The sequence below is a fragment of the Megalobrama amblycephala genome, linkage group LG4 (genome assembly GCF_018812025.1).
Source record: "Megalobrama amblycephala isolate DHTTF-2021 linkage group LG4, ASM1881202v1, whole genome shotgun sequence".
Taxonomy (NCBI): Eukaryota; Metazoa; Chordata; class Actinopteri; order Cypriniformes; family Xenocyprididae; genus Megalobrama; species Megalobrama amblycephala.
The window spans coordinates 22,214,390-22,240,689 of NC_063047.1; the positions used below are offsets into that span (position 1 = coordinate 22,214,390).

General features: G+C 35.8%; 3 protein-coding genes across 3 annotated transcripts in view; 1 reads left to right on the forward strand and 2 right to left on the reverse strand.

Annotated features, from left to right (window-relative positions):
* flot2a (flotillin 2a) overlaps positions 1-7,029 on the reverse strand; it is a 23,633-nt gene extending 16,604 nt beyond the window's left edge. The window contains exons 1-2 of the mRNA XM_048188336.1: positions 6,800-7,029; positions 3,269-3,350 (exon numbers count right to left, since the gene is read on the reverse strand). Of these exons, the coding sequence (XP_048044293.1) occupies positions 3,269-3,350; positions 6,800-6,848 (131 nt within the window). The 5' untranslated portion in view covers positions 6,849-7,029. The remainder of the gene's footprint in view (positions 1-3,268; positions 3,351-6,799) is intronic.
* Positions 7,030-10,340: 3,311 nt separating this feature from the next.
* On the reverse strand, positions 10,341-11,388 carry cxcl11.4 (chemokine (C-X-C motif) ligand 11, duplicate 4). Its single transcript, XM_048186559.1, has 4 exons — positions 11,228-11,388; positions 10,990-11,116; positions 10,799-10,888; positions 10,341-10,639 (listed from the first exon to the last, which is right to left on the reverse strand). Exons 1-4 carry the CDS (start codon positions 11,283-11,285, stop codon positions 10,618-10,620), a joined length of 297 nt encoding a protein of 98 aa, XP_048042516.1. The 5' UTR covers positions 11,286-11,388; the 3' UTR covers positions 10,341-10,617.
* Positions 11,389-17,383: 5,995 nt separating this feature from the next.
* LOC125267055 (complement factor H-like) lies at positions 17,384-24,928 on the forward strand. The gene is made up of 9 exons (XM_048188337.1): positions 17,384-17,535; positions 17,724-17,891; positions 17,984-18,089; positions 18,190-18,266; positions 18,422-18,604; positions 18,705-18,872; positions 24,166-24,289; positions 24,389-24,472; positions 24,618-24,928. Exons 1-9 carry the CDS (start codon positions 17,466-17,468, stop codon positions 24,637-24,639), a joined length of 1,002 nt encoding a protein of 333 aa, XP_048044294.1. The 5' UTR covers positions 17,384-17,465; the 3' UTR covers positions 24,640-24,928.
* The last annotated feature ends 1,372 nt before the right edge of the window (positions 24,929-26,300 follow it).

Below are 26,300 nucleotides of genomic sequence, written 5' to 3' on the forward strand. Positions count from 1 at the left end.
AGATAAAATGTTGAGAATAAAGTCATTAAATTACGAGGGAAAAGTCGTTAAATTACAAGAACAAATTTGTTAAATTATGAGAAAAATGACGTTAAATTTCGAGAAAAAAGTCGAGATAAAATGTTGAGAATAAAGTCTTTAAATTACGAGGAAAAAGTCGTTAAATTACAAGAACAAATTCATTAAATTATGAGAAAAATGACGTTAAATTTCGAGAAAAAAGTCGAGATAAAATGTTGAGAATAAAGTCATTAAATTATGAGAAAAAAAGTCATTAAATTACGAGAACAAATTCGTTAAATTACGAATTTGTTCTCATAATTTAACGACTTTTTTCTTATAATTTAATGACTTTATTCTCATAATTCAATGAGTTTATTCTCGTAATTTAATGACTTTATTCTCATAATTTAATGAGTTTATTCTCAACATTTTATCTCAAATGTTTTTCTCGAAATTTAACGAGTTTTTTCTCGTAATTTAACGAGTTTATTCTCAACATTTTATCTGAAACGTTTTTCTCGAAATTTAACAACATTTTTCTCATAATTTAACGAATTTGTTCTCATAATTTAAAAACTTTTTTTCTCGTAATTTAATGACTTTATTCTCAACATTTTATCTCGACTTTTTTCTCGAAATTTAACGAGTTTTTTCTCGAAATTTAACAACTTCTCGAGATGGTTTTATTTTTTTATTATTGCTTGGCCCTAATCCTCTTCCGTAGACTCCTCCAGACTATAATCGGGGCAAAATAATTACTATTATGAAAAAACTTTTGCTATAAAAATGTTGAAATGCCAATGTATACACAAAGTGCATAACACGACATTGACCCAACTGTAATCACTGAAGCTGCAGGTTCACAATGTTTCACATAACTAAGCCCTGCAGTTCAGCACAAGCTAACTGACTGGGGTGGAAAGAGGGTCCCAGGTGACATACTATTCCAGTGGATTGTTGGGCTAATATAGCTCCCCCTAATATAGCCAAAACCATATAACACGGGACAGTTCTCAGTGTAAAGAGACCATAGTCTAGGATTCAACAAAGTTAATATACCAATATAGATCACAGTGTTCATGTGCAGCGAGTGTGGACCTCTCATCAATGTCCCTTTTCTGTATACAATTTTAATTGGCTGTTTTTGTGTCTTTGAAAAAGTGTAGCTTTTGGACAAATGAAACAGGGTGTGTCTGAAGGGATAACATGCACAGGGATATGCAGCAGGATCCCTCAACTGAATCTTAATTTCAGCCCTTATGATGCTGCAAGCCCTACATCTCTCTCAATCATTTAAAATTAGATCAATGTAGCTTTTAGAGCTGCCAGCAAACTAGATTACTATGTTCTTTATCAGGAAAGGGGGAGGGCAAGAGATTTCCCACCAAGCCTTGTTTTTTTCTAAGCTATGCACTCAACTGAACAACTGCTGTAACCGCTGAACACAGCAACCCTTTATACATACACATTTTTACAGTCCTTTTTCAGACATTTCACCTTTTTGACAATTGTTTAATTACTATTGACTATAATAATAAAAACAATGAAATATAAATCTTCACTTTAGCTGTAACATTTAAAAATCATAGCTGCATTTCCGCAATAGACGTTCTCCACACGTCTTTTATAGATAACCAATTTCCTGCTTGTGTTCCTGTCAAGGGTTGTGACTGTTAGTGTACCATTAAAATGGTTTCTTTAGCTTGGCATGTATATATTATATTTCAATTTAATGTACAACAGAATCTGAAGTGGTAAATAGTGTAGTGATTCTCAGACAAATCTAATAATCTGCCGTGCAGACATGGTGTGATAAAAGTCTTCTGACTGCATTTCCACAGAGTTGATAAAGCATAATAATCTTATGATCCCCAGCAGTGAGACACGAGAAACAGGTCAGACACAGCGTGAGTCCGGCGTGTAAAGGCAAGTTAGCTTGGCAAACACTTAAAAGAAATGAACAAGAGAGGAAAATCAGAGAATAGGCAGGCTGGTTATTACAGATTGCACATGCATAATCACAAAGTCAATAACGGTTAAAGGAGAAAACAAGAAATGGAAATAAACCGTACGTTCACAAATGAAATATAGTTTTCTCATTTTATAAATATGATGTGTTGTCCTCTTGCTAATGTTCTTATAGCTACAAGCACTGTGTACACTACACAATAAACAAAGCTCATACTGAACGACACACTGCTTAACCCTGGGTTATCATCTTTATAAACAACTTTTAGGGAAAAATCTAAATACCAAACAGTGACAGAAAAAGTAAAAAATGTTTTATTCTGGTCTAAAAATGTGGAAGTATATTCAGTAACAAGCCTGATGTGCAGGAGTGGGACAAGCTGTTATTTAAACAGTTCATCCAATCAGTGATATTGACACCCTAAATATGCAAATAAGAAAGCTAACCCAGGGTTATGAATGACCAGGATTAATTCCTAACCTAGGGCAAAGAATAAATCGCATGAAACATAAAAATTGATAACCCAGGTTTGCTATAACCTGGGGTTGACAATGTTAATAAGTGCACAACTGTAGTTCTAGAGATTTTAAAAAAGACTGCAGTGCTATGTATTTATCAGCAGAGGCTGCACCACTAATGATCGTCTATTCGTAACCATTGAAGCTGAACTTCACTCTACGCTCTAGTATTGTTAACTCTGTTTATTTTTCCAAACACTGGCCCTGGATACTGAGGCCTTAATGAAGTGAGTTCATGTGAATGGAGGGGGTTGAGTTCTGATATATTAGACAATGTTTGTGTATAACGTTTGTATGCTGTCTAGGTTGATGACTATATCACTGAACACACATTTAAAAAGCAGAGTGCTCAAAACCTGGTTAACAGGACTTGATATGTTCATCCATTCTTGTTATTTTACAAAGCAGTGAGAACAGATATTTCCTTTCTGGCTAGGAAACTAGTTATTTTACGTAATATCAATGATTTATACTGTAGGCCCTAAGCTGACAGTGTTATATTTGTTGGGAAGCCAAACAACATGCACAGATGTGTGCACACTCCTGAGTTTCTTTAAAGTGGAAATATTGTATTCACAAGAGATTATAATAATCTATCCAGAGAAATGTGAGCATGCTGTGACGTGTCCCTTAAATTGATCCTTATTCCCACTCAAAGGGAACTGAAAAGGTACATAAATGGAGAATAGAGTCATTCAGTCAGCGGTAGAACGATTGTTTATATTGTGAGCCGATAAACACAACAGAAGGAGTGAATGTGATGAATGGACATTCTTACTTTTGTATGTCGGTGATAAGCCACCATGCCCAGGCCCAGCCGCCCACTGTATATGTCTTGTCATCAGAGCCACAGCAGCCACCTGAGAAAATAAACAGGCATGTTTAATACAAATACAAATTCCACAATTATCACACTTTCAAATGCACGTGTTTGATACAGTCATTTGTGGCACTCTTGCATAGCAATCTAACACGAAAGTAGATACTTTCATTTCAAATTGTATTAAAATCAAAACTAAATATTTCAACCTTAAATCTATACGAGCTGTCAGTCAATCACCACTTTCACCATCTACAAATGTTAAAAATCCCATACAAGCCTCACCAAACTGGTTTACAAACTGAACAACAATTTCATTAAAACCTCAAAATGAGTATCTCTGGAAAGCCCCAACTCACAGTTACAGTCTAACCAAACCACTACGGTGGTTAAATGTTTACAGAAATCAGCTCAAGTCAATTATCAGCTAGAATTGCTGTACCAAACAGAACAGCTTATGCACAAGTGAATGTCGGAGCATTATGAATCTTTTGTGTCGAATCAGCGGTTCGGAGCACCAAAATCACATGATTTCAGCAGTTTGACACGCGATCCGAATCATGATTCGACACGCTGATTCATAATGCCCCGAAGCAAGCAGTGTTTTGAAATCGGCAATTACTATATAAGTTGTTATTTTGTTTTTTTTGGCGCACCAAAAATATTCTCGTCGCTTTATAATATTAATATTGAACCACTGTACTCACATGAACTGATTTAAATATGTTTTTAGTACCTTTATGGATCTTGAGAGAGGAAATGTCATTGCTGGCTATGCAGGCCTCACTGAGCCATCGGATTTCAATTTTCATTTTTGGGTGAACTAACCCTTTAACTCCACAGCAACTTGTTTGCCTTTACTCATTGTGCGTCTGTTTGGGACGGACCGAGCTTGAACGTTGTTCATGCAACCGGACTTCATGTCTGTTTACATTTTAACGCATTTAAGTGAAACTATATTGAGAGTTATATCGAACATTTTTTCTATTGTTTTCGATTAAGACGTACCGTCAATAAATATCGCTTTATCTCATTCAAAAGGTCTGTTATTGTTTACAAGACAAACAAACAAAATACTCTTCACTCAAACAAGTATCATACTTTTACTGGATGAAACCAAACACGGGGGAGAAAAAAAATCATATGTACTATGATTTCTGGCCACATGAACATCCACATGCTATTTGCCTTTAATTTTCATTATGCAAAATTCGGCCTGTTGCTCATGTTGTGATTTGGCTAACAAACTATGTGTGCTAAACATTATTGGGTAAGTTACTCTAAAAAAGTAACTAATTACTAGCTACTAATTACAACAGTGTATTTAGATTAATGTACTAATTACTCTCTCTAAAAAGTATTGCATTACTTATTAGTAATTACTTTATAAATCCCATATAAACCTCAACAAATCGAACAATACAAAAACATACACGAAACTGCTCTTTTAATTCTTTCAATTCTTAAACTGACCAAAGTATTTAAAGGGAGAAGGTTACATTAAAAACATACATTTTAACATTAGATGTTACATTTTGATGTTGAATCCACTACTGTTTTACAAAGAATTGTTCTATAGTCTATTCAGTATTTAGCTTTGCGTCACAGCTTCATGTACCTCGTGTTGCAATTGACAGCTTCAGAGATTATAACAGCAGTAAATGTTGCTTGTTTTCTGTATATAATGTAACAGATATTTTTCATGCTTCTAACTACACATTTCAAAGTTTTTGGATTGACTGACATATTTAATGCTGCCTTCACGTGCTGTCAGAAATTTTATAATTCCCACTTCTGAAGTCTTGATTATGAACTCATCGCGTTCAATTTTTGAAATGGGAGGGCGTTCATGTGAAATTTTTACCTATAGGAAACTCATATTTACGATAATTCCGTCAGCGTGTGAAGGCAGCATAAAATGCATAACTGAATCAGTGATAACCAGCAATGGACGATCCAATACTGTATGTCAAACGATCTGTGCATTAAGTCTTAGAGTGTAAACGCAAAATAATAGACCTGACAACTTTTTCTATGTAATGTTCCATTGTCGTTCATTTTATTACTAGCTTTTCATTTTATTTAATTAATAAACAGGATAAGTTAATATTACAAACTGTTTCTTTGCATTTATTTTGGATTATTGTCAGTACCTGGCTCACAGTTCACATGGGTAGAGTCCTTTGTATTGTGTGTGTGGATGACAATGTTCGACCGCAACCATTGAAGTCCGCTTTTGACCCAGAAAAAAAGATAATCTAGGATCTATTACGTTCAGCTGTCAATGCAACCAATCATGCGGCCTGAAGTTTAAGCATCAGTCTGGGCTCCTGATGTAGTGTTCAGCATGTGATATGTATAGACAGTGGGGGCCTGTAACCATTAGGTATGCGAGGAAATTCCTCACAAATCTATGTATATAGTAGGTCTGTTCCCTGGACTGGAAACTACTTCAGCAGATTCCATCAGCTATTAGTGCGCAATCCTCAGCTGTTGCTGGAATCATTGCACAACTAAAGCCATTGCCATGTGACTTTCTTTCATAAAACATGACCAATGCGGACATAATGTTTAGGCAAGTTAAGGGAAGAGGAAATGACTCTTCAGGAAACTGGGCAGTTAGAAAAAACTGTAGTTGGCAGACAATTTCAAACCAATGAACTAACTAATTTTGTCTATAAACTACATAACATAAAAAGTGAAAGATAGCTATAGCTTTAAGCACACCAAATAAACGTCAGAGGTTTGACCTTTTCATAATTTTGAGTCTAGATTTTCCTAATTATTTTGTCCCAGGCAAACATTATTATTTTTTTTTATTATTTTTGTGCACACAACCCCATTACTGTCTGATTCCCCCACCCCCAATAGGCTAATGGATAATGTACAGTAAGCAGCACTTTTTCGCAAAATATGTTTATTAGTTTAAATGACTTGACTGTTTTGATTGATACCATTTCTGTCAAACATGGCATCTCACAGCGACAAAACGTGTTTATAATACGTGTCTTCATCTTCATCATACAAACTAAGATAAATAACACTCATTTAGGCTATCGACGCGGTGGCAGTATCAAATAAAATGGAAATAAAAAGCACACAGCCAAAAAGCACAATTCATGTGTGTTTAATCTAAACGTCTATACAATCAATCGATATATAAGGTCAAGAGGATTTCAAGAGAACAATGTGTTTCACTGCGCAAACATGTCGAAATCAAACTGAATAAAGCACGAGTGAGACTCACATGTCGAGAATGTGATGGATTGTCTTTGTTATCATACAACAAAAACTACAATGCAACAGGCAAACACGAATATCTTTATGCTACTCGACTGAAACACGCGTTAATTTTTTGATCATACATTTACGATCACCAAACACAATCTACATTAAGTTAGATCCAATCCAGATGAACACAGTACAGTCAGATTATCAGAAAGTGTAGCGGATGGCTTTGAGAAAAACAGAAGGCAGTTGATAGGTTACCTGATACCACCAAGGCTTCGTTTGGTCCTACAGTGTGGCAATTCCCCATATTTTTACTGCCCGTCGCCTTTAATAAGCTGTTCAGAATGTAAAGTTGCTTCTTTTTTTCGAGGATGTCGGAAAAGTGCGATAAAAACAGATATGAAGGCACTCAGTGTAGTCTTGTATACACCATATTAAGATTTCTGCTTGCATGCACCAGTAGTCACCGCCCTTTCAGAGATATGACGACAGTACTACGATCCACAGTAAATCTGGGTTATTCTTCAACCGTCCAGTAGAAGGCGCCATAACATTTGAAATTAGCCTAACCTCAGAAACATTTAACGCATCAAGGCCTTTCTGCAAAAACGTCCTATATTTATTTATGAGTATTAAAGAGTTTGGCCTTTGAAATATTTTATATCATTTATAGAATTCAAAGTGTACCACTTTGTCCTTCAGCATCTTATAAAAATATGAAATTATTTACATTTTCTTATCTGGCCTGTTTGTTACAGCTGATGTTTTCTTGGCGTTATGCTCATAGATGCAGCTTTCTTATCTTCCCATAAATCAGAGTTAGGCGTGTGACATCCTCACCTTCCACACCAGGGGCGTGAGGGGGACAGAAATGTTGGGTCTAATACCAGTTTTTATCTGACATTTGTCTAAATGATAGATTTTTTTTTAAATTTTTTTTTTACTTCATCTCTTGCTTTAAATTTGAAATCATTTTGCTTTAAATAATAAATCAAATACACTGCTGAACAATAACCAATATCTAATATGTTTTACCCTATATTTCATGACAATGTTATGATTGGTTTATGTACTACAAACACTTGTGCATTAAGTTCTCATGGACTTTATGCAATGTAAAAAAAAAAGATCATAGTATAAGGCAGAAAATACTGTACCTATCAAAAGTTTGGAAACATTACAATTGTAATTGTACAATTGAAATATGTCTCTTCTGCTCACCAAGGCTGGATTTATTAAATGGAAATACTCAATAAAGTAGGCTAACTATACGTTACCTCAGATGTATGAATGGTTGGATTCCACAACTGGTAAAATAAAACATATATAAAAACAATACAACATTTACTGTAGGTGCCATAAAATGTATTATGACTTAATTTGAAAACTGTTCTATTGCGCTTCTGATCTGGCAGTGAAATTCGCCGATTTTGGGTGCGTAATGTGAAGGATTTTATGGTCCGGTTAGTATTTTCACCCCATAATGGCGGCCGCGCTACCGGAGCGCCATCTAGTGGCTGTTGCCCAAAAAGGATAAGAGTTTCGCCTCTTGGGTTCCACACTTTTTGGTTTCGCTTCTTGTCAGTGTTCTTTGATTTTATTCAGCCTGTGCTACCATACTACAGCGAATAGCTGAATTACTTCTACCAAAACGTTTTGGACATTTTGTGAGAGAGCGCCCTCCGGCGTTCAGTATGAATGAAACATATATTACATGAGAGTGAGCCCTCCATAATGTTTAGATCGCCTCATTTTAGATAAGAATAAAACGACAGGTCGTGCATAGACTATCTTGTCCCTTTGAATTTAAATCAAGATTTATTCACACTGGCCTCTATGTGAACACACTTGCCAGAAAATATGTGTGGGAGACGAATTTAGGTTTTATTAAAAAAGAAAAAAATTCACTGAAAAAAGGACAAAATGACATACTAAAAGCCAAAGAGAAAAGATGAGTTTTAAGGCAAGATTTGAACTCCAAAGAGTAGGGGCCAGCCACTTCAAAAGCTCTATTACCTCTTGTCTTTAGGCGGGTTCTAGGGATCTCAAGGAGGAATTTGCTGTCCAATCTTAGTCCTCTCACAGGAGTGTAGGGGTGAAGTAGGTTTGTCAGAGAAGGTGCTAGATTATTTAAAGATTTATACACAAATAGTAAGATTTTATACTCAATTCTGTAGTGGGTAGGTAACCAGTGTAGGGATCTCAGGAGGGGCGTAATGTGATCAAATTTTTTACGTCCCTTCAGAAAACTACTTGTAGTCGAGAAATTTGGGTCTTTGAGATGCCGTAATAGAGGGAGTTGCAATAGTCCAGCCGAGATGTAATAAAGGCATGGATTGCAACCTCTAAATAGCCCTCTGAAAGGAAAGGTTTGATTTTAGAGAGAGAACAAAGATAGAAGAAACTTGAACCTACAACAGTGCTGATTTGTCAAATTTCAAGCAGTTGTCAATTATCACACCTAGATTCCCCACGTGGGGAGAGATCAAAGATCAATTTGATTTTGTGTTCTGGAGTCAGAAGGGCTGAAGGCAATAACTTCCGTTTTATCTGTGTTTAAGAAAAGAAAATATTTGGAAAGCCATGATTTGATAACGTCCAGACATGCTGATAGAGAGCACACTTGTTTTTCCTAGTTACAGGTAGATCTGCATATCGTTGGTGTAACAATGAAAGGAAACACCATGTTTTCTAAAAATGGAACCCCAAGGAAGTAGATATAGAGATAAAAGAGTGGGTGCTAAAATAGAACCCTGAGGTACACCACAAATTAGATTGCTTAAAGAGGAAGTGAAGTTTCTTACTTTAACAGAAAAACTTTGATTTGTTAAAAAGGATTTAATCCAACTTAAAAGCAGACCTACACAAGATTCCAGACGAAAAATAAGAATCTCGTGATCAACAGTATCGAAGGCTGAGGACAAGTGTATGATCACCCGAATCAGACTCTAATGTGGGCAGTTTCAGTACTATGCACTTTTTTAATAGCAAAGCTGTTTACCTTCATTGTAACCAAGGATTATGTGAACATGCAAATACGTGAATCTACTTTTGGCACATTAAATATCTTGTTTATGAAAAAATTATTAACATGACAAGGCTGAGGAATCTAAATCATGATTGTGTGGTTTTAGTGGTTCATATATTTTTCAAACATCACATGTGCAGACTTGTCAACACTGGATAAAATGAAATTAGGCTGAAAGCTGCAGTGCATCCATTTATTGTTATGGATGTTTGTTGGATTAACCATTACAATAACAAGGAGATGGGCATACAATATCAGTTTCTACTATTTCCCAGCATGAGAGAAACCAGCCAGGATGTTGTCCTCTATTGCTATGCCATTATGAGTCTAATGAGTCATAGTCTCATAACATTATTATCAGAGGAGAGGCATGGGCTCTATTGTTGTCTGGAAGGAGAGAATGTTCCAAAACCTTTTTACCATTCCCCTAAACAAATCATTGTTTTATTACTCCGGTAAAAACAAAAAAATAAAATAAACAATGTATAATATAGCTATATTTTTTATAGCCTTGTTTGTTCAGTTGGTAGTTGCATTGTTCATCTTTGCTTTCCATTGTTTCCATTTAGAGCTAAATACTGAGTTCTAAATGTAGATGATCATTTTGACTTAATGTGCAACTTGAAATTAGGTTCAAAATGAAATGTTCACATTTAGATTTAATAATTTAATATATTTCTTACAAACAGGCTAATTACGTAAAATGATTGTTTAATACTTGTTTATTTTCTTTATTTCACATTTTATGCTCTAGAATGATCATAAACATACTGAAATGTCACAAGCTTTATTCAGCAAAATATGACACCGTAATCATGCTTTTGCATTACTATTTTAAAATGCACACAACAGTGATTAATGATCATGTTAATCAGCTAAAGATTTACATTAGAAAACATTACACTGCATTAGGAATTCTAAAATATAGCATAAAAATAATATGGAAAAAGTAATATAAAAATTCAGTTCAATTCTTGCCATAAGGATGTTGGTTACTGATTGCATGGAGTTAATATCATGTGGTCTTCACTTCACTTCCATTCATATTTCAAGGTTCCTTCTGCAGGCTCCTGAAAATAATCAGAAACAATCGATAGTAAGTCTTCTCTTGTTGTGTAAAATGAGAAGTATTTACTGTATTTCTCACTCTGCAAGTTTGAGGTGTTTTTGTCTTTTATAGGTTTGTAGAAACAAAATATGATATTGAAAAAGTATTAAATGGTTATAACCTCTTTTTAAGAGCCCTCATGATGTATTTTTGTGTGAATTTAGATTCTGGATTTAAGCATTTCTGCTCTGTACCATTTTTCAGAGTAACACTGCAAAAACACAAGACAATTTGCTGCATAATTACATCAGTCAACATTAAACCGAAATGTATAACAATGAATCAGATTTGTAATTATTAAAATGTTCTTACACAATCTCCTGGTTTTCACAAGAGGGGCTTGGTGGTATGATTTCCACCTTCTCAATCAGTTTAGGAGGAACCATGTTTACACCTTTGTCAGCACAGAAACACCTGCCCTTTGGAGCTCTAGCCTGGCCTGAAAGAGAAAAATCAATGCAGTTTACCATTAGCTACCATGCCGTACAAAGATAGTTCAACAATATACATGCACATATTTCTTTAATCGAAGTTCAAAGATAAAACTCACTTGTCACCTCTACAGCCAGCAGGCAGCCTAGAACAACCACAGCTGTAAAAGTTTTCATTGTATTGATCTTCTGTCTTCACCTCCAAAATGGCTTATTGATAAAGTTATGGATGATAGAGTTCAGCTGTTGTGTTTTTATGCTCTTAAAAGGGTTTTTCCCTCCTTGAGATTTTCTCAGTTTTTGTTTCTATAGTCCAGCATCTGAACTGGTCTCATTTCTCAGAAACACTTTCTCTCAGCAAATCTGAAAGAGTTGACCTTTCCAAGAATGAGGAAGGAATTTCATAATTTCTTGTGTCAATATTACACTATAATTAATGCAATGAAAACAATTAGTTTGCTTAGATGAGGAATAATTAATGTGCTCAGCAGCTATTTTCATTTACTGCTATTGTAGTTTACCATAAATACTTGTGAATACAATTGACATTACACATTAAGTATTTAACTATGAAATTGTTAGCACAGACAGGAACCAGGTATTTCTGCCTGACACACCCTTGACAGTGTCATTTGGGCTGGCTGCAGAGTCGTCAGCTGGGAGCCACCCATTGTTAATGTTTTGCTCCTTTGATCTCCGGGTGGTGGAGCAGAGGCGGCGACGTCTCCCTACCGCTCCCTGCAACCAGCCTTAGGATCCTTTTCTCCTCTACACTTTGCCCTTTTCTCTGGAGCCAGAGCCTGAAGCTCACTTGCTCTGCCACATCTTTTAATGCTTTTGACAACCTGGCGCCTCTAACACCGAGAGATTTCGGGATTCGTTGAGTAGAGGTTCCAGTGAAGCCTCTATCCACTGGATAAGTGAAAGCACTCCACCTTGCCTCTCCGTACGCGGTTGAAAGGTCTGCATACTTCTCCTTCTTCTCATAAGCAGACTCCAGGCCGTCTTCCCATAGTGGCACAGTCAATTCAACCATGATGACTGTTTTTGTGATGGTGGACCAGAGCACGATGTCTGGCTGAAAGGAGGTTACGGTGATCTGCTGTGGGAACTTCAGCTTGCGGTCAAGATCAGCTGTCGGCTCCCAATTGCCTCCGGGTGTAATTGACATACACTTTAAATATTTAATTATGAAATTACTTATAAAGATGTACTTAAGCCTTATGTAAGTGGATCAAAAAGCACTCCTAAATTCAACTAATTGTGTTTAATATACATTTAAACTATTATACATTTTCATTTAATTGTAAATAAGATGCAATTAAGAGTTACATTCAGTTCACACTATTCTTTTGAAGTATATTATTCTGGTAATAAGTAGGATACTCTTTTTAAAAGTATGCTAAAAAGACTACCTAGCGAAAATATACAAAAAATTAGCATCATTTAAAAAATTGTCAGGTTTTTAGCTCTCGTTTTATAGCCTGGCCTAGTATTTTATAGGCTAGCTATAGCACTGTCAAGAACTATACGATTTATTTCAGTTCATTATCGAATGTTGGATTCCCGCAGTTATCATTTGGGTACACCACAGGCAATAATAATAACGAATAAGTCAATAAATAACTACAAACAAGATGGGCAATGTGCCAAATCAAAGTATTTGTATTTATTTATTGAAATTAATAATTGAAAATAAATAAATCATAGTGCTCTTGACTTGCAGCATAGATACAGTACAGTCCAAAAGTTTGGAACCACTAAGATTTTTAATGTTTTTAAAAGAAGTTTCGTCTGCTCACCAAGGCTACATTTATTTAAGTAAAAATACAGTAAAAAACAGTAATATTGTGAAATATTATTACAATTTAAAATAACTGTTTTCTATTTGAATATATTTCACAAAGTAATTTATTCCTGTGATGGCAAAGCTGAATTTTCAGCATCGTTACTCCAGTCTTCAGTGTCACATGATCCTTCAGAAATCATTCTAATATGCTGATCTGCTGCTCAAGAAACATTTAATGTGTACAATTTATACAAAATATTTGTGTACAATATTTTTTTTCAGGATTATTTGATGAATAGAAAGTTCAAAAGAACAGTGTTTATCTGAAATCTAATCTTTTGTAACATTATAAATGTCTTTACTGCCACTTTTGATTGATTTAATGCATCCTTGCTGAATAAAAGTATTCATTTCTTTAATTTCTTTTCAAAAAAATAAAAATAAAAATTCTTACTGACCCCAAACTTTTGAATGGTATATAATGCTACAGAAGCTTTGTATTTCAGATAAATGCTGTTCTTTTGAACTTTCTATTCATCAAGGAATCCTGAAAAAAAAAAAAGTACACAACTGTTTTCAACATTAAAAATAATCATAAATGTTTATTGAGCAGCAGATCAGCATATTAGAATGATTTCTGAAGGATCATGTGACACTGAAGACTGGAGTAACGATGCTGAAAATTCAGCTTTGCATCGCAGGAATAAATTACTTTGTCAAATATATTTACATAGTACACAGTTATTTTAAATTGTAATAATATTTCACAATATTACTGTTTTTTACTGTATTTTTAATTAAATAAATGTAGCCTTGGTGAGCAGACGAATCTTCTTTTAAAAACATTAAAAATCTTAGTGGTTCCAAACTTTTGGACTGTACTGTATATCAGATTCGCCTCATCTTCGGCGAACCGCCTCTACTGTAATGAACAGTAGTTAATAACTGCTAGCGAATAGAGTGCCTCAGGGATGACGCATTTTTGTAGGCAAAACCCGGAAGCGAGTTAGCATTTTAGGACTTCTATGGGTATTTTGAATGGGTTTTTGCTAAATCGCCTGAAATAAGGTCTGTGGTTAACAAAGCCTCTAAATACTTTCACATTTTGATCTATGACATAAAACACACCAGTTATAACCCGCTTGTGATTTTTTAAACTTTTACTGTGTCTTAAAATCGGCCATGGTGTGCTGTAATCCGTTTATAGCCTACTGTTATCTTTTTATATCTGACGACTTTATTTAGGCTTCAAAATCTATAAATGTTGTGTTAACTTGTAAAGATTATCTTGATAGACAAAACGTGTAAGTGTCATAACCCTTTGTTAAACACAGAGCTTATTTTCTGCGATTTTCCAAAAGTCTATGGGAAAAATGCATAGGCTTTCAACCGAGGGAACCCGTGCGCTGCTAACTTCCGGGTTGGCCTACAAAAACGCGTCATCCCTGGGGTACTCTATGAGAAGCGTGTGAAGTGCGAAAGCTCAAGCGGTTGCCGTGGTAACGAACGATGCCCGCTAAAGAAAACATCTGCATTTTACTGTACAAATATTGTATTACAAACAAGAGCTAAAAACTTAACAAAATTAAAAACTTAACTAAATTATGTTCAATTTTTAGTATATTTTCACTTGGAATTCTTTTTGTCTTTCATGCTATATTGACTTGAAGGATCTTGGCACGCGCTGCTGCTCGAGCTGCCCTCCGTCTGCTGCCTATCCCACTGAAAATGAACTGGGATCTCGTGGTTGTACTGTAACTTAACAAGTAAAATGCACCCCCTGACAAAGGGTAATGTATATTATAAAGTAATAACACAAACAAGCTGGACAATGTGCCAAATCAGCCAAGCCACCGGGATTTCACTTTTCCCAGCTGCTCGTGATGCCAGTCCGAGACTGCCTTATATTTACCACAGTTATTATATTAATAATTAAAAATGATAGCACTTCGGGTGAAAAAGGTCATCCTCTGTGTTCAGTCTTTTTACTCCTCAACATGCATGCAGTGTAAACAGTGTAAACATGCCACACCCCCGTGCTAATGGTACAGCCCACGGCGCAAATTACAAGACAAAAAATGGAAAAATAGAAAATCGGTTAGATTTCATTTATTCAAATGATTGTTTCTAAAGTCATAATTTAGCAGAGTAAAACTGAAGAAAAGGGGAAAAAATGGCAAATATCCATTGATGATGTAACCGAAAATTTCAATTTTTCAATTTTGCATTTACATTGTATGGTCTGAAAATTGAATTGTGAAGCGTTACACGGACCCTGCAGCAGAAAATCCTGCTTTTTCAAAATAATCCAAAGGATTTCTCAAAAGTTTATCTAAAAAAAAAGACTCTTTCATTTAGAGACACAGACATCAAGAATCAGCTTGTGAATCTCAACAGCGGTGACCATCAAATAGGATGTTGCAGTTCATTCTGGGTGCCACCAATCAAAATTCATCCATGGCTCCCATCATGCATTGCTGCATGAATATATTATGAATTGTCTTAGTGATTTCCTTTATTCTCACTATTTATTTTTTGCTGTTTATATGTGACTTTTAGTAGCTTGTTTTCTAATGTTGAGTTGATCTGTTGATCAGAATATGTTGCTTGTCACCATTGTTGAGATTCATACGCTGATTCTTGATGTCTGTGCGTGCCTGATGTGATTTTTTTCTTTTTTTTTTTTTAATCAGAACAACTTTTAAGAAATCTTTTGGATTATATTGAAAATCCTGGATCTTCTGCTGTAGACTCACAAGGCTGCTGTAATCAAGAATGTAAACCTAACTCAGAGATTGGGTTCTAAATGAATTTAGTGATTCAGGTCAAATAATGATTGTGTGAAAACAACACCACCGGATCATCTTTTCTCTTCGCTTGTCTGGCTGTTGTAACTCATTTAAGCAGCCAAGTAAAACCTAATACTAAAGAGTCAAGGGTCAAGAGCTCAACTAAATCAAACCCTGATCTCCATGGTGGTGACTTAAATTTTGTGATTTTTCTCTTTTGGTGATTCTGCTTGTTAACATCAGGTGTCTTCAATAATGGCCAATCATCACTCAATTAATCACTTAATTATCTTATTAACATTTACACTACTTCAGTGGATGGAATAAAAATATGGCAGGACTTTTACTTTCTGACCCCTGGACTTTCCACCTCTGTCTGCTTGTTATCATCAGGTGTCTTCAATAATGGCCAATCATCACTCAATTAATATCTCATTAACTTTAAAGGGATAGTTCACCCAAAAACGAAAATTTGATGTTTATCTGCTTACCCCCAGCACATCCAAGATGTAGTTTACTTTTATTCTTCAGTAGAACACAAATGATGATTTTTATCTCCAACCGTTGCCGTCTGTCAGTCGAATAATGGGAGTGAATGGGAACTTGGATCAATAAGAGTCAAAAAACCTTGCATAGACAAAATCCAAATTAAACCCTGCGGCTCGTGACGACACATTGATGTCCTAAGACACGAAACGATCGGTTTGTGTGAGAAACCGCACAGTATTTATATCATTTTTTACCTCTAAAACACCACTATGTCCAACTGCGTTCAGCACTCTCATAGAAGATCAGACCTTACTAAATGAGTGCTGAATGCAGTTGGACATAGTGGTGTTTTAGAGGTAAAAAATGATATAAATACTGTGCGGTTTATCGCACAAACCGATCGTTTCGTGTCTTAGGACATCAATGTGTCATCACGAGCCAATTTGGATTTGTCTATGCAAGGTTTTTCGACTCTTATTGATCGAGTTCCCATTCACTCCCATTATTCGGCTGACAGACGGCAACGTTTGGAGATAAAAATCATCATTTGTGTTCTACTGAAGAAACAAAGTCACCTACATCTTGGATGCGCTGGGGGTAAGCAGATAAACATCAAATTTTCATTTTGGGTGAACTATCCCTTTAACACTGCTTCTGTGGGTGGAATAAAAATATGGCAGGACTTTTACTTTCTGACCCTGGACTTTCCACCTCTGGTCTGATGTTAGCAAAAGATCTGATTTTTTTGTGCCAGTGTAAACGCAGCCCTACTTTCTGACCCCTGGACTTTCCACCTCTGGACAGATGTTAGCAAAAGATCAGATTTTTTGTGCCAGTGTAAACACAGCCCTACTTTCTGACCCCTGGACTTTCCACCTCTGTTGAAATGTCTAAAAGTTCAAAAGTGTTGTGAATCTTCTTCAGTTTCACTCGTGACAGATTCATTCACAACATAATCATACTTTATAATTTGATTCAAGAAGAACATGGTCCAGTAAAAAACATTAATAGGATAAAGAAGTGAACATGCCAGTTATTTTGGATTCTTTGTTTCCTGTTAATATGTTGCATAAATATAGCTCAAGAAGATTGACTTAACTGGACTTTGGTGTGTCTAAATGGCAAATATGAATTGCTGCATCATTTACAGGAAATATTGCTTGTGCACAGAGTGGTCTGATGTAAGAAAAAAACTCTTTGACTTCAGTAAATCATTAACTTGTTGTTGATCTCCATCAGACAAGAGTATCAAAGATAGACCAAAAAAGATAACCGTGAACTGAGCTCAAAATGAGAGTTCCAGTAAAACTCCTCGGCTTCATCTTTTGGTTGTTTTTCTTTAATTGTGTTCAAAGTCAAGGCAAGTAATCTTTTTGTTGTTATCTATTTGAAAGTCTTTTTCATTTAGATTTTATTGACTATAAATGTTATATTATATGAACTTCACAAACTGTAGCTTTAGAGAGTGTTGACTAGTTGTGCATGTACTTCAGCATTTAATATACATGACAGTTACGTCTTTGTGTAATGTTTGTTTGTGCTTCTCAGACTGTTTTCGTAAGGACATCAAATATGAAAACACAGAACCACCTGCAAAAGCTTCATACAGTGATGGTGAAACAGTGAAACTGTACTGCATGACAGGTTTTACTGGCGTGTATAGATTAAAGTGTGAAGAGGGAACATGGAACACAATCGTTGAGCGACAATGTGCAAGTGGGAAAATTGTCAATATGATCACCAAATAATTTTATTGGTAATTAAATCATTGCCAATTATGCAGAGTAAACCTTGTTTGATTTCTGCAGAGAAAAAATGCAGTCACCCAGGAGACACACCAAATGGTGATTTTAAACTTACAGCAGGGTCGGAGTTTGTTTTAGGAGCAACAGTGTTGTATACTTGCAAGAAAGGGTAAATGTGCTTTATGCATTTTATTCTAATGTATTGAATGTATACTATCCTTTTAACATTCTTTGTACTTGTAAAAAGTGTAAAAACACTGTGTTCACAGATTTGAAATGACAAGCGAAATCAATAATCGTACCTGCAGAGCTCAAGGATGGGATAATACTGTCCCTGTCTGTGAGGGTAAGCTTTCTTGAAAGTCAGGTTTTTTTTTTGTTTTTTTGTTTTTTTTTATTATCTCCGTCCTTCTGACAGTGACACATAAGCTACATTATTCAAGAGAATTATAATTTTAGTGATTAGTTTGTTGGTTTCTTTTTTTCATATTTATTGGTTAGCTGTGAAATGTCCAGCCATTCGCACAGATGCGTTTGTGACTGCATCAGGCAACACAGAAGAGGCAAATTATGGTGATGTTATCCACTTTGAGTGTGTATCTGCAGACAAAAAGATAAATGGAAGTAGTGACATTAACTGCACAGAGACGGGCGAGTGGAGTGACTCTGTTCCAACATGCAAAGGTTCATTCTATTGTTTATTTTTGTTGTTGTTTTTCCGTATCTTCACCCTTTTTTAAAAGCACCACTTTAATTATTCTTGTTTCTCTCACTTTCCACACAGAGATAACATGCATAGCACCTGTTATATCAAATGGTTTTGTTGTTGAGCCAGTGCAAGAATACCAGAGAGATGCCATGTTAAAATATGGATGTTCACCAGGGTTCAAGGCTAGAGAGGGAATCCCCAGATGTGCTAAATTTGGCTGGACTCTGAACCCAGAATGTTATGGTAATGTATCACTGTTAAAAAAAAAAAATTAATTTGGGAAATAATACAAAAATCCATATAACTTTCATTATACGAAAAACTCTGTAGTGCACTGAAACATTCTAAAATTAGATAACCAATAGCCTTAAATTCAAAACGGAAAATTCAAAAACAAAATTGCAAGTAGGCTATGTAGTTATTGAAAAATTATTATTTCCAATACATTCAAGAAAATGTTAGTTTGATCTTAGTTTCATTTTTTTTAAAAAACAATATGAATGCAGTCATCACACCAATATTTGTAAAACAACTGAACAAGATTACAAGATCTTATTTACAACATGACCATGTGCACCCAGCCAGCAATGACACGTGGGGCCCAGATGGGTTAACTACGGGTTCCATGGGTACTGTGTGGGCATGGGCTTTGGCTGGGTGAAATCAGTGGGTCCCATGTAGGTTTTGTAGTATGAGTCCCACATAGGAAGCCCATATGAGCTGATTACATGGGCCCCATAAGGGACAGGCATGGGCCAAGTGGGCATGGGTTTGATCTGAGAACACATATATGGGTCTTGCATGGCATATTTATGGGCCAAGTGGGCATGGGTTTGATCTGGGAACACATATATGGGTCTTGAATGGCATATTTATGGGCCAAGTGGGCATGGGTTTGATCTGGGAACACATATATGGGTCTTGAATGGCATATTTATGGGCCAAGTGGGCATGGGTTTGATCTGGGAACACATATATGGGTCTTGAATGGCATATTTATGGGCCAAGTGGGCATGGGTTTGAACTGGGAACACATATATGGGTCTTGCATGACATATTTATGGGCCAAGTGGGCATGGGTTTGAACTGGGAACACATATATGGGTCTTGCATGACATATTTATGGGCCAAGTGGGCATGGGTTTGAACTGGGAACACATATATGGGTCTTGCATGACATATTTATGGGCCAAGTGGGCATGGGTTTGAACTGGGAACACATATATGGGTCTTGCATGACATATTTATGGGCCAAGTGGGCATGGGTTTGATCTGGGAACACGTATATGGGTCTTGAATGGCATATTTATGGGCCAAGTGGACATGGGTTTGAACTGGGAATGCACATATGGGTCCTGCATAGAAATTTTATGGGCCAAGTGGGCATGGGTTTGAATATACGCATTTGAATAATACGCATATTGCTGAGTGACACGTGAGCCTTGCTTATCGTGGACGCTTGCACACACTAATGTCCCTGTGTGCTCTGCACGCATACACATGCACACAGACACATGCACACACACACACTTAGTGTCATGTAAGCTGGTTATTTGATGTTAAATGGTTACTTATCTTTTTATTGAAAGCTCCTGTTGAACACTGATTTGCTCAATTTTTGTCTAATTTCATTAAGGTCTTGCCAGCCAGAAGACAGGAGCCAACCAGACAGGAGCCAGCCAGACAGGAGGAGGTGTACCCTGTTGTTCATAAATATGGCGTAAGTTTCCATACATCGACCTTAAAGTTTCCTTTAAATGCTCCTGATATGTTACAAGACGTTGACAAATTATGTTAATTTCAAATGCTTATGACTTATATCACAGTAGTTTAACCAGGATATTCTCATTTCAAAAGCAGAGGTGCAGCCCACAACTGATATTACATTTGATATTTGATGAAAGTTCCCAATCAGGGAGAGGAGGGCTCTAAAGTATTCAGAATTTGGGTGGATATTTTATTTAACCCATTTTGCCCATTTTTATCAATTTCTTACACGAAGGGTTTTTCCTCCATAGAGATTTCGGTGGCGGCCGCCACCACGTTATTTCTTGCCGCCACCGCCTCACGATGAGGAAATCCAAAAATAAATACTTCAAGCGCTGTCTGTCGGGTGCGCTGGTTTTTCTTATTCTGCGCGACCCATGCTATTTCTGGATCTTACAGTTACGCTAGCACCCCCCCACCATCGTAGCTATGATCGCTCCACGAGGGGTTACCACCACTCTCCTTTTTTGGCCAAGGAAAAACCCTGATATTGCTCAATTAAACATGATTGTAGTATCAGTTCTGGCCACAATCTTACATATGACTCCTTTAAACAGACCATCACAGATTAGGGATGTGTCACGATCTTTGGATATTGGAATATATTATTATTAATTATTATTAAAGATAATTTTTGTTGTTTAATTTAAAATATTTCTTGCAGTTCAAAGCATCAAGTGTCTTGTATTTATCTTGTACTTACATTCATTCTTCGTTTTTAATTTTTCTTAGATTGTTTCCTTAAATGAATGGTTGGGCTTACCCAATTATGAATTTAATTATGAATTACCATTAATTATGAATTGCCCAGTTAGGACCAACATAAGATCCTTACAGAGCCCACTTTAAACCCCTTTAGGCAGGTGGGGCCCAAATGGGTCTGACACAAATTGCCCGGTTAAGACCCACATAAGACCCTTACAGATCCCACTTAAAACCCATCTGGGCATCCACGGCTGGCCCCCATGTGGATCCCGGTTGCAAACCCACTTTAAACCCCTTTGGGCAGGTGGGGCCCAAATGGGTTTGGCATGAATTGCCCAGTTAGGACCCACATAAGACTCTTACAGATCCCATTTAAAGCCCATCTGTGTAGCCATGTTGCAAAGCCCACTTTGGACCCCTTTGGGCAGGTGGGGCCCAAATGGGTCTGACATGAATTGCCCAATTAAGACCTATGCAGTACCCTTACAGGTCCCACTTTTAGTATGTCTGGGCTTCCACGGCTTGCCCCAATGTGGATCCCGGGTGCAAGCCCATAATGGGGCCCACATTTGCCGCCCATGAAGCCCTCATCTGGGCCCCACATGTCATTGCTGGCTGGGCAGCCGCCGCACTGAACTACTGCATGAGGCAGCAGCAGCCAAAAAAGACAAGCAAGTAATAAGAGTTAAGAGGCTGACCAATGGAAATGGTCCGTGTACCTTCAGATAATTTGTTTTCTCGTTTTTGTCTTCTAAACGGAAAAACGAAATTTAGCCCAAAACCAAAGTTCTCCCCATATCCCCAGCCGAGAGTGAGGAGCGGGTTGGCGGAGGGATGCAGAAAACCGTCGAAGTAACTATAAGCGAGTCGGCTCTCGTCTGTGTATATATTCCTCCTCTTGAGCTGATTAGAAAGACCGTTTGAATGTGTTTCTCCCAAACTTGTTTATAAAACATAATTTGTCGCTTGAATTCTGCATTCTCTTGAGATGCAGACATCCAAGAGGTGGACAATTAATAGTTTTACAGTGACACTTAGCCTACATTTTAAAACCTTTATGGCAACATTTTATTTTGACTATGGCAACATTTTTATTAAAAAATATTTATTTGAATATAAATACATTTGTATTTTAAACCTTTCTCAGCAAGCAATTTTATGTCTAATAGACGTCTAATAGCCGTCAAAACATAGCCCGGACCATAGCCTAAAACAAGGAAAATTTTGGGCTGTCAGTGAAAATCTAGACGTCTAACCATAACCCAAGAATAGACTAGTCATCAAATATACTAATGAATAACTACATCTATACATGCAATAGACAACAAAATAATGGCTAAAGGATTCTTTTCACTTATATAGCCTATAACAGGAACTCATAAATGACAATCCGTCCAAACAAATTAAATATAAAAGGTTTTATTTAGAAAAAGATCTCAAGATAATACAAAATGATAAAAAAAATAATGAAACTTAAATTTTACAAATACAATACAAATAAACATAAAAAATACAACTTAACATAATAAAAATATAAAACATTGACAAAAAAAAAGTTCAATAAAAAAGGTTAACAATGTTTTTTGGTTTATAAACCAACCTGATTAATTTTCGGTTCCATAAATTCCATGTTTTATGTAGGCTAAAGCACTTTAAAAATTGTTGTTGAAATGTGCTATACAAAATAAACTTGCCTTGTCAAATCAAAAACTCACATTTTCATATCATAATGATCAAAAGATTAAAAGATATATGAGGCTTCTGTAACAAATAATAATAGGGTGCACAGGTTTCATGTTTACCCCCTTGTATTTAGATAATAATGAGTTTTAGGGCACAAGGAAACACTACATGTGCATGTAGCATGTTAATCTAACCACGTTTTACTCTGAGTCTGCACTGTTACCCGCTAAAATGTCACGGTTCCTACGCATGATAACACATGATGTACATAAATAATGAACACATGTCAAAATGAAAACACAAATCGGTCTTTGTCAGACACGTGATTTTGTTGTGTGTGACGTCACCGCGGCGCCATATTTGTGGTATCCCTGCTGACTGTGAGAATGAAAGAGATTACAAGAGTAGAGATAACAAGTAAATAACTCGCAAAAATGAAGAAGCACAAGAAAACTGTGAAAATGTCATATCGCGATAAACTCACTAAAGATGCCAGGGACCGTTATTTGGAGAAATTGTCATCCATTCATAACATAGATCTGTACGAGCTGACTGCAGTAAGTTGGAGTGCTGCTGCTAACCCCGCATTACAATATATTGTAAACTATCTTGTTTATGGTATAAACGCATATACTAGTGAACAATTTAAAAACTATAAATCCCTCGAAGCCCACAGACGTTTCTTTAATGGCTGGGTGCAGGATTTATTTATATTCTGAACGAAGGACTGCGACAACACAGTAGTAACGATAATGATGATGATGTCGTGTTAACTATATAACAAGTGCATGATTAAGGATGGTTTAGTGTTGTGATCAGGAAAAATTTTGAACTATGTATAATACTAACGTTATGCCTACCCCTTTTTTCATGCATTTTTTCTTTATTGCATTAAGTACACAAACTAATAACACAAACATTGTTCCAATAAACAAGGCATCATCATAGATGTATGTAGAATTTAATAGTGTATTTTATTATAGTACATTCTGATATACCTTTAGAGCCAAAATAATTTGTAAATTATTGTCCTCCATCTACCTCTGTGTTGTCTGGTTCAATGACATTTTTTTTTTTTGTCCAAAGGCCTTAATAATAATAAAAACAAAGATATATTTTGTGAGTTAAATATCTGGTTTACAGATCGTGTATATTATTATCTTTTTAATACTATAAGTGCATATACCTCAAAACCTTAAACACAATGAAGACTGCAGCAGTTATTGTTTTTCTAGTCTGTCTGCTTGCTACAGAAGTACAAGGTGAGTGTTGCCTATTAAGACTTCATATAATACCTAGTATGTATTTTGAAACTGAATCTCTTCTAAATATTAGTTTGTTATCATATTCTGCAGCTAATAAATCCTAATCTCTCTTCCAGGGCAGAACCAGATTCACAAAGGCAGGTGCCTCTGTCCTCATGGAGTGAGTGTGGTTTTAGTGAAGAACATTGAGAAGGTTGAAATCATCCCTCCAAGTCCATTTTGTGGAAAACAAGAGATTATGTAAGTATAGCCTACATTTGTATGCATTAATTTATTTAAATATTCATCAACTCTAAACTCCTGAGTAAGTTTCAACTCACTGCTTTTGTTGTTTCACAGTGTCACTCTGAAGAATGGTGCAAGGGTATGCATGAATCCAGAGTCAAAATTCACTCAAAATATCATAAAGGCTCTTGAGAAGAGGTGAGAATATCTGCTCTAAGTTTATTTACTCATCCTTTACATATTCAATACAAAGACACAAACTCCTCTGGCAAACAGAGACACATGACAATTAACTAAATTAACTAATACAATTATATTCAATGAACTTTTTCTGATTTTACAGGAGCCAGCAGTCTGACACCTGACATCAACATCATCAGCACCAACATCCTTCAAATGACTTCATTGTTGGAGTTCAATGAAAAAATAAACAACTAAAAATATTTAAAACATTTCCTATTGCATATAATGATTAAATTATTATTATTATTAATCTGAGCGCTGGGTTGTAAAAAGCCTTTTTTTCCCACAATCATATTTTCATAAGACCACTGAACAATGTGTCATATGTACAGTCTTTTTGTAATTTGATGTATGATTTTATTTTCATTGTCCACAAAGAAGTGTCAAATAAAGCTTTTTTTATGAATTACATCTTCTGACCTCTTTCAGAGTAGTTCTTGCATTCTGAGATTCTGAGTAAAAATGCACATCACACTACATTTATGATAATCAATAGTTCCACTGGCATCACTAAAACATCACAAAACTCAATAAAGCTTCAAGATTATTAACTGTAAACAGTGCTTCACAAATACATTTTAAGTTGAATAGTTTAGACTAAATTGACTGGACATAATGTTCCTGTTTCAGTTATAAGCTGCTTTATGTCTGATCTGGCTGGTAGAAAGACTTTTATCAGCGCAAACTAATGTAGATTTATTCAGTCATGTTAAATAATAGTTTGACATGAATAAATAAATTTAGATAATTCTACACACAGACATGGTCAGTCGGTCTGTCTGACCTCTTGCCTACTTTGACCTCTCTCATATTCTCCATTTAATTGTCCTGGACACGGTCTAGGATTCATACGGCCCCACCGAATTTTTGTTTTGTCCCTGATATCAAATAAATTCTTGCCTGAACTTCTCTGCTCTTGGGTCATTTTTACACACATACACACTGTGACACACATATACACAAACATACAGTACACGTACATAAAGCTATATAAATACTATATAGCAAAACTCAACTGGCTGATTTTTTTTCTTATTTTTTTATTTCTCTTAATATAAAGTTGGATATATAGTATACAGTATGCTCACGTAGTATGATATATATCTCAGCTGCATGATTGCATGTATCATTGCAAAAAGTAAACTATATTTTCGACCCTCTTTAAATGCGACTATAAGACATGAAGACATTTCCATCTCAGTAATTGAATTAAAACAAAACTACTTCCAACAGTGATCAAAAGAAGCTGTAAAATCTCCTCTTGTAAACATGGAAACTTACTCTGACTGTTGTTAGTTACTTGTGGAAAATACTCATCACTAATTAGAGAAAAAAATTAACCAATGAGTCTCTTGAAAGGGGGGGAAGAGGAGGATTTCACTCATACTCTTCTCTATCCTGCAAACAGATCATCATTAGTCATTTGATAGCTTTTATCTGACAGTTAACATTTCATCAATGTTATGAAAAAGAGTGAACAGTGAGTACTGTACAAATAAACAACAAAGAAAGTGTTCATTGTTAATTTCATTGTATCATTACAGTGGGAATTGAGGCCCCATAACAGCATTGCCTATAAAATACAAATATAGCCTACTTTATTAATAATTCCTGAAAAAACTATGTAGTTATATCAGTTTTACACCAGTTTTTTTTCCCCTACTTTGATGTAATTTGTTTATGTTCGCATTTCCAAATTTCAATAAATCCAAGTTTTCATCAGTACAGAGTTTTTTCAAATAAAACATGCAAAGTAAAGTAAAGGGGTAATGAGACCGTGACC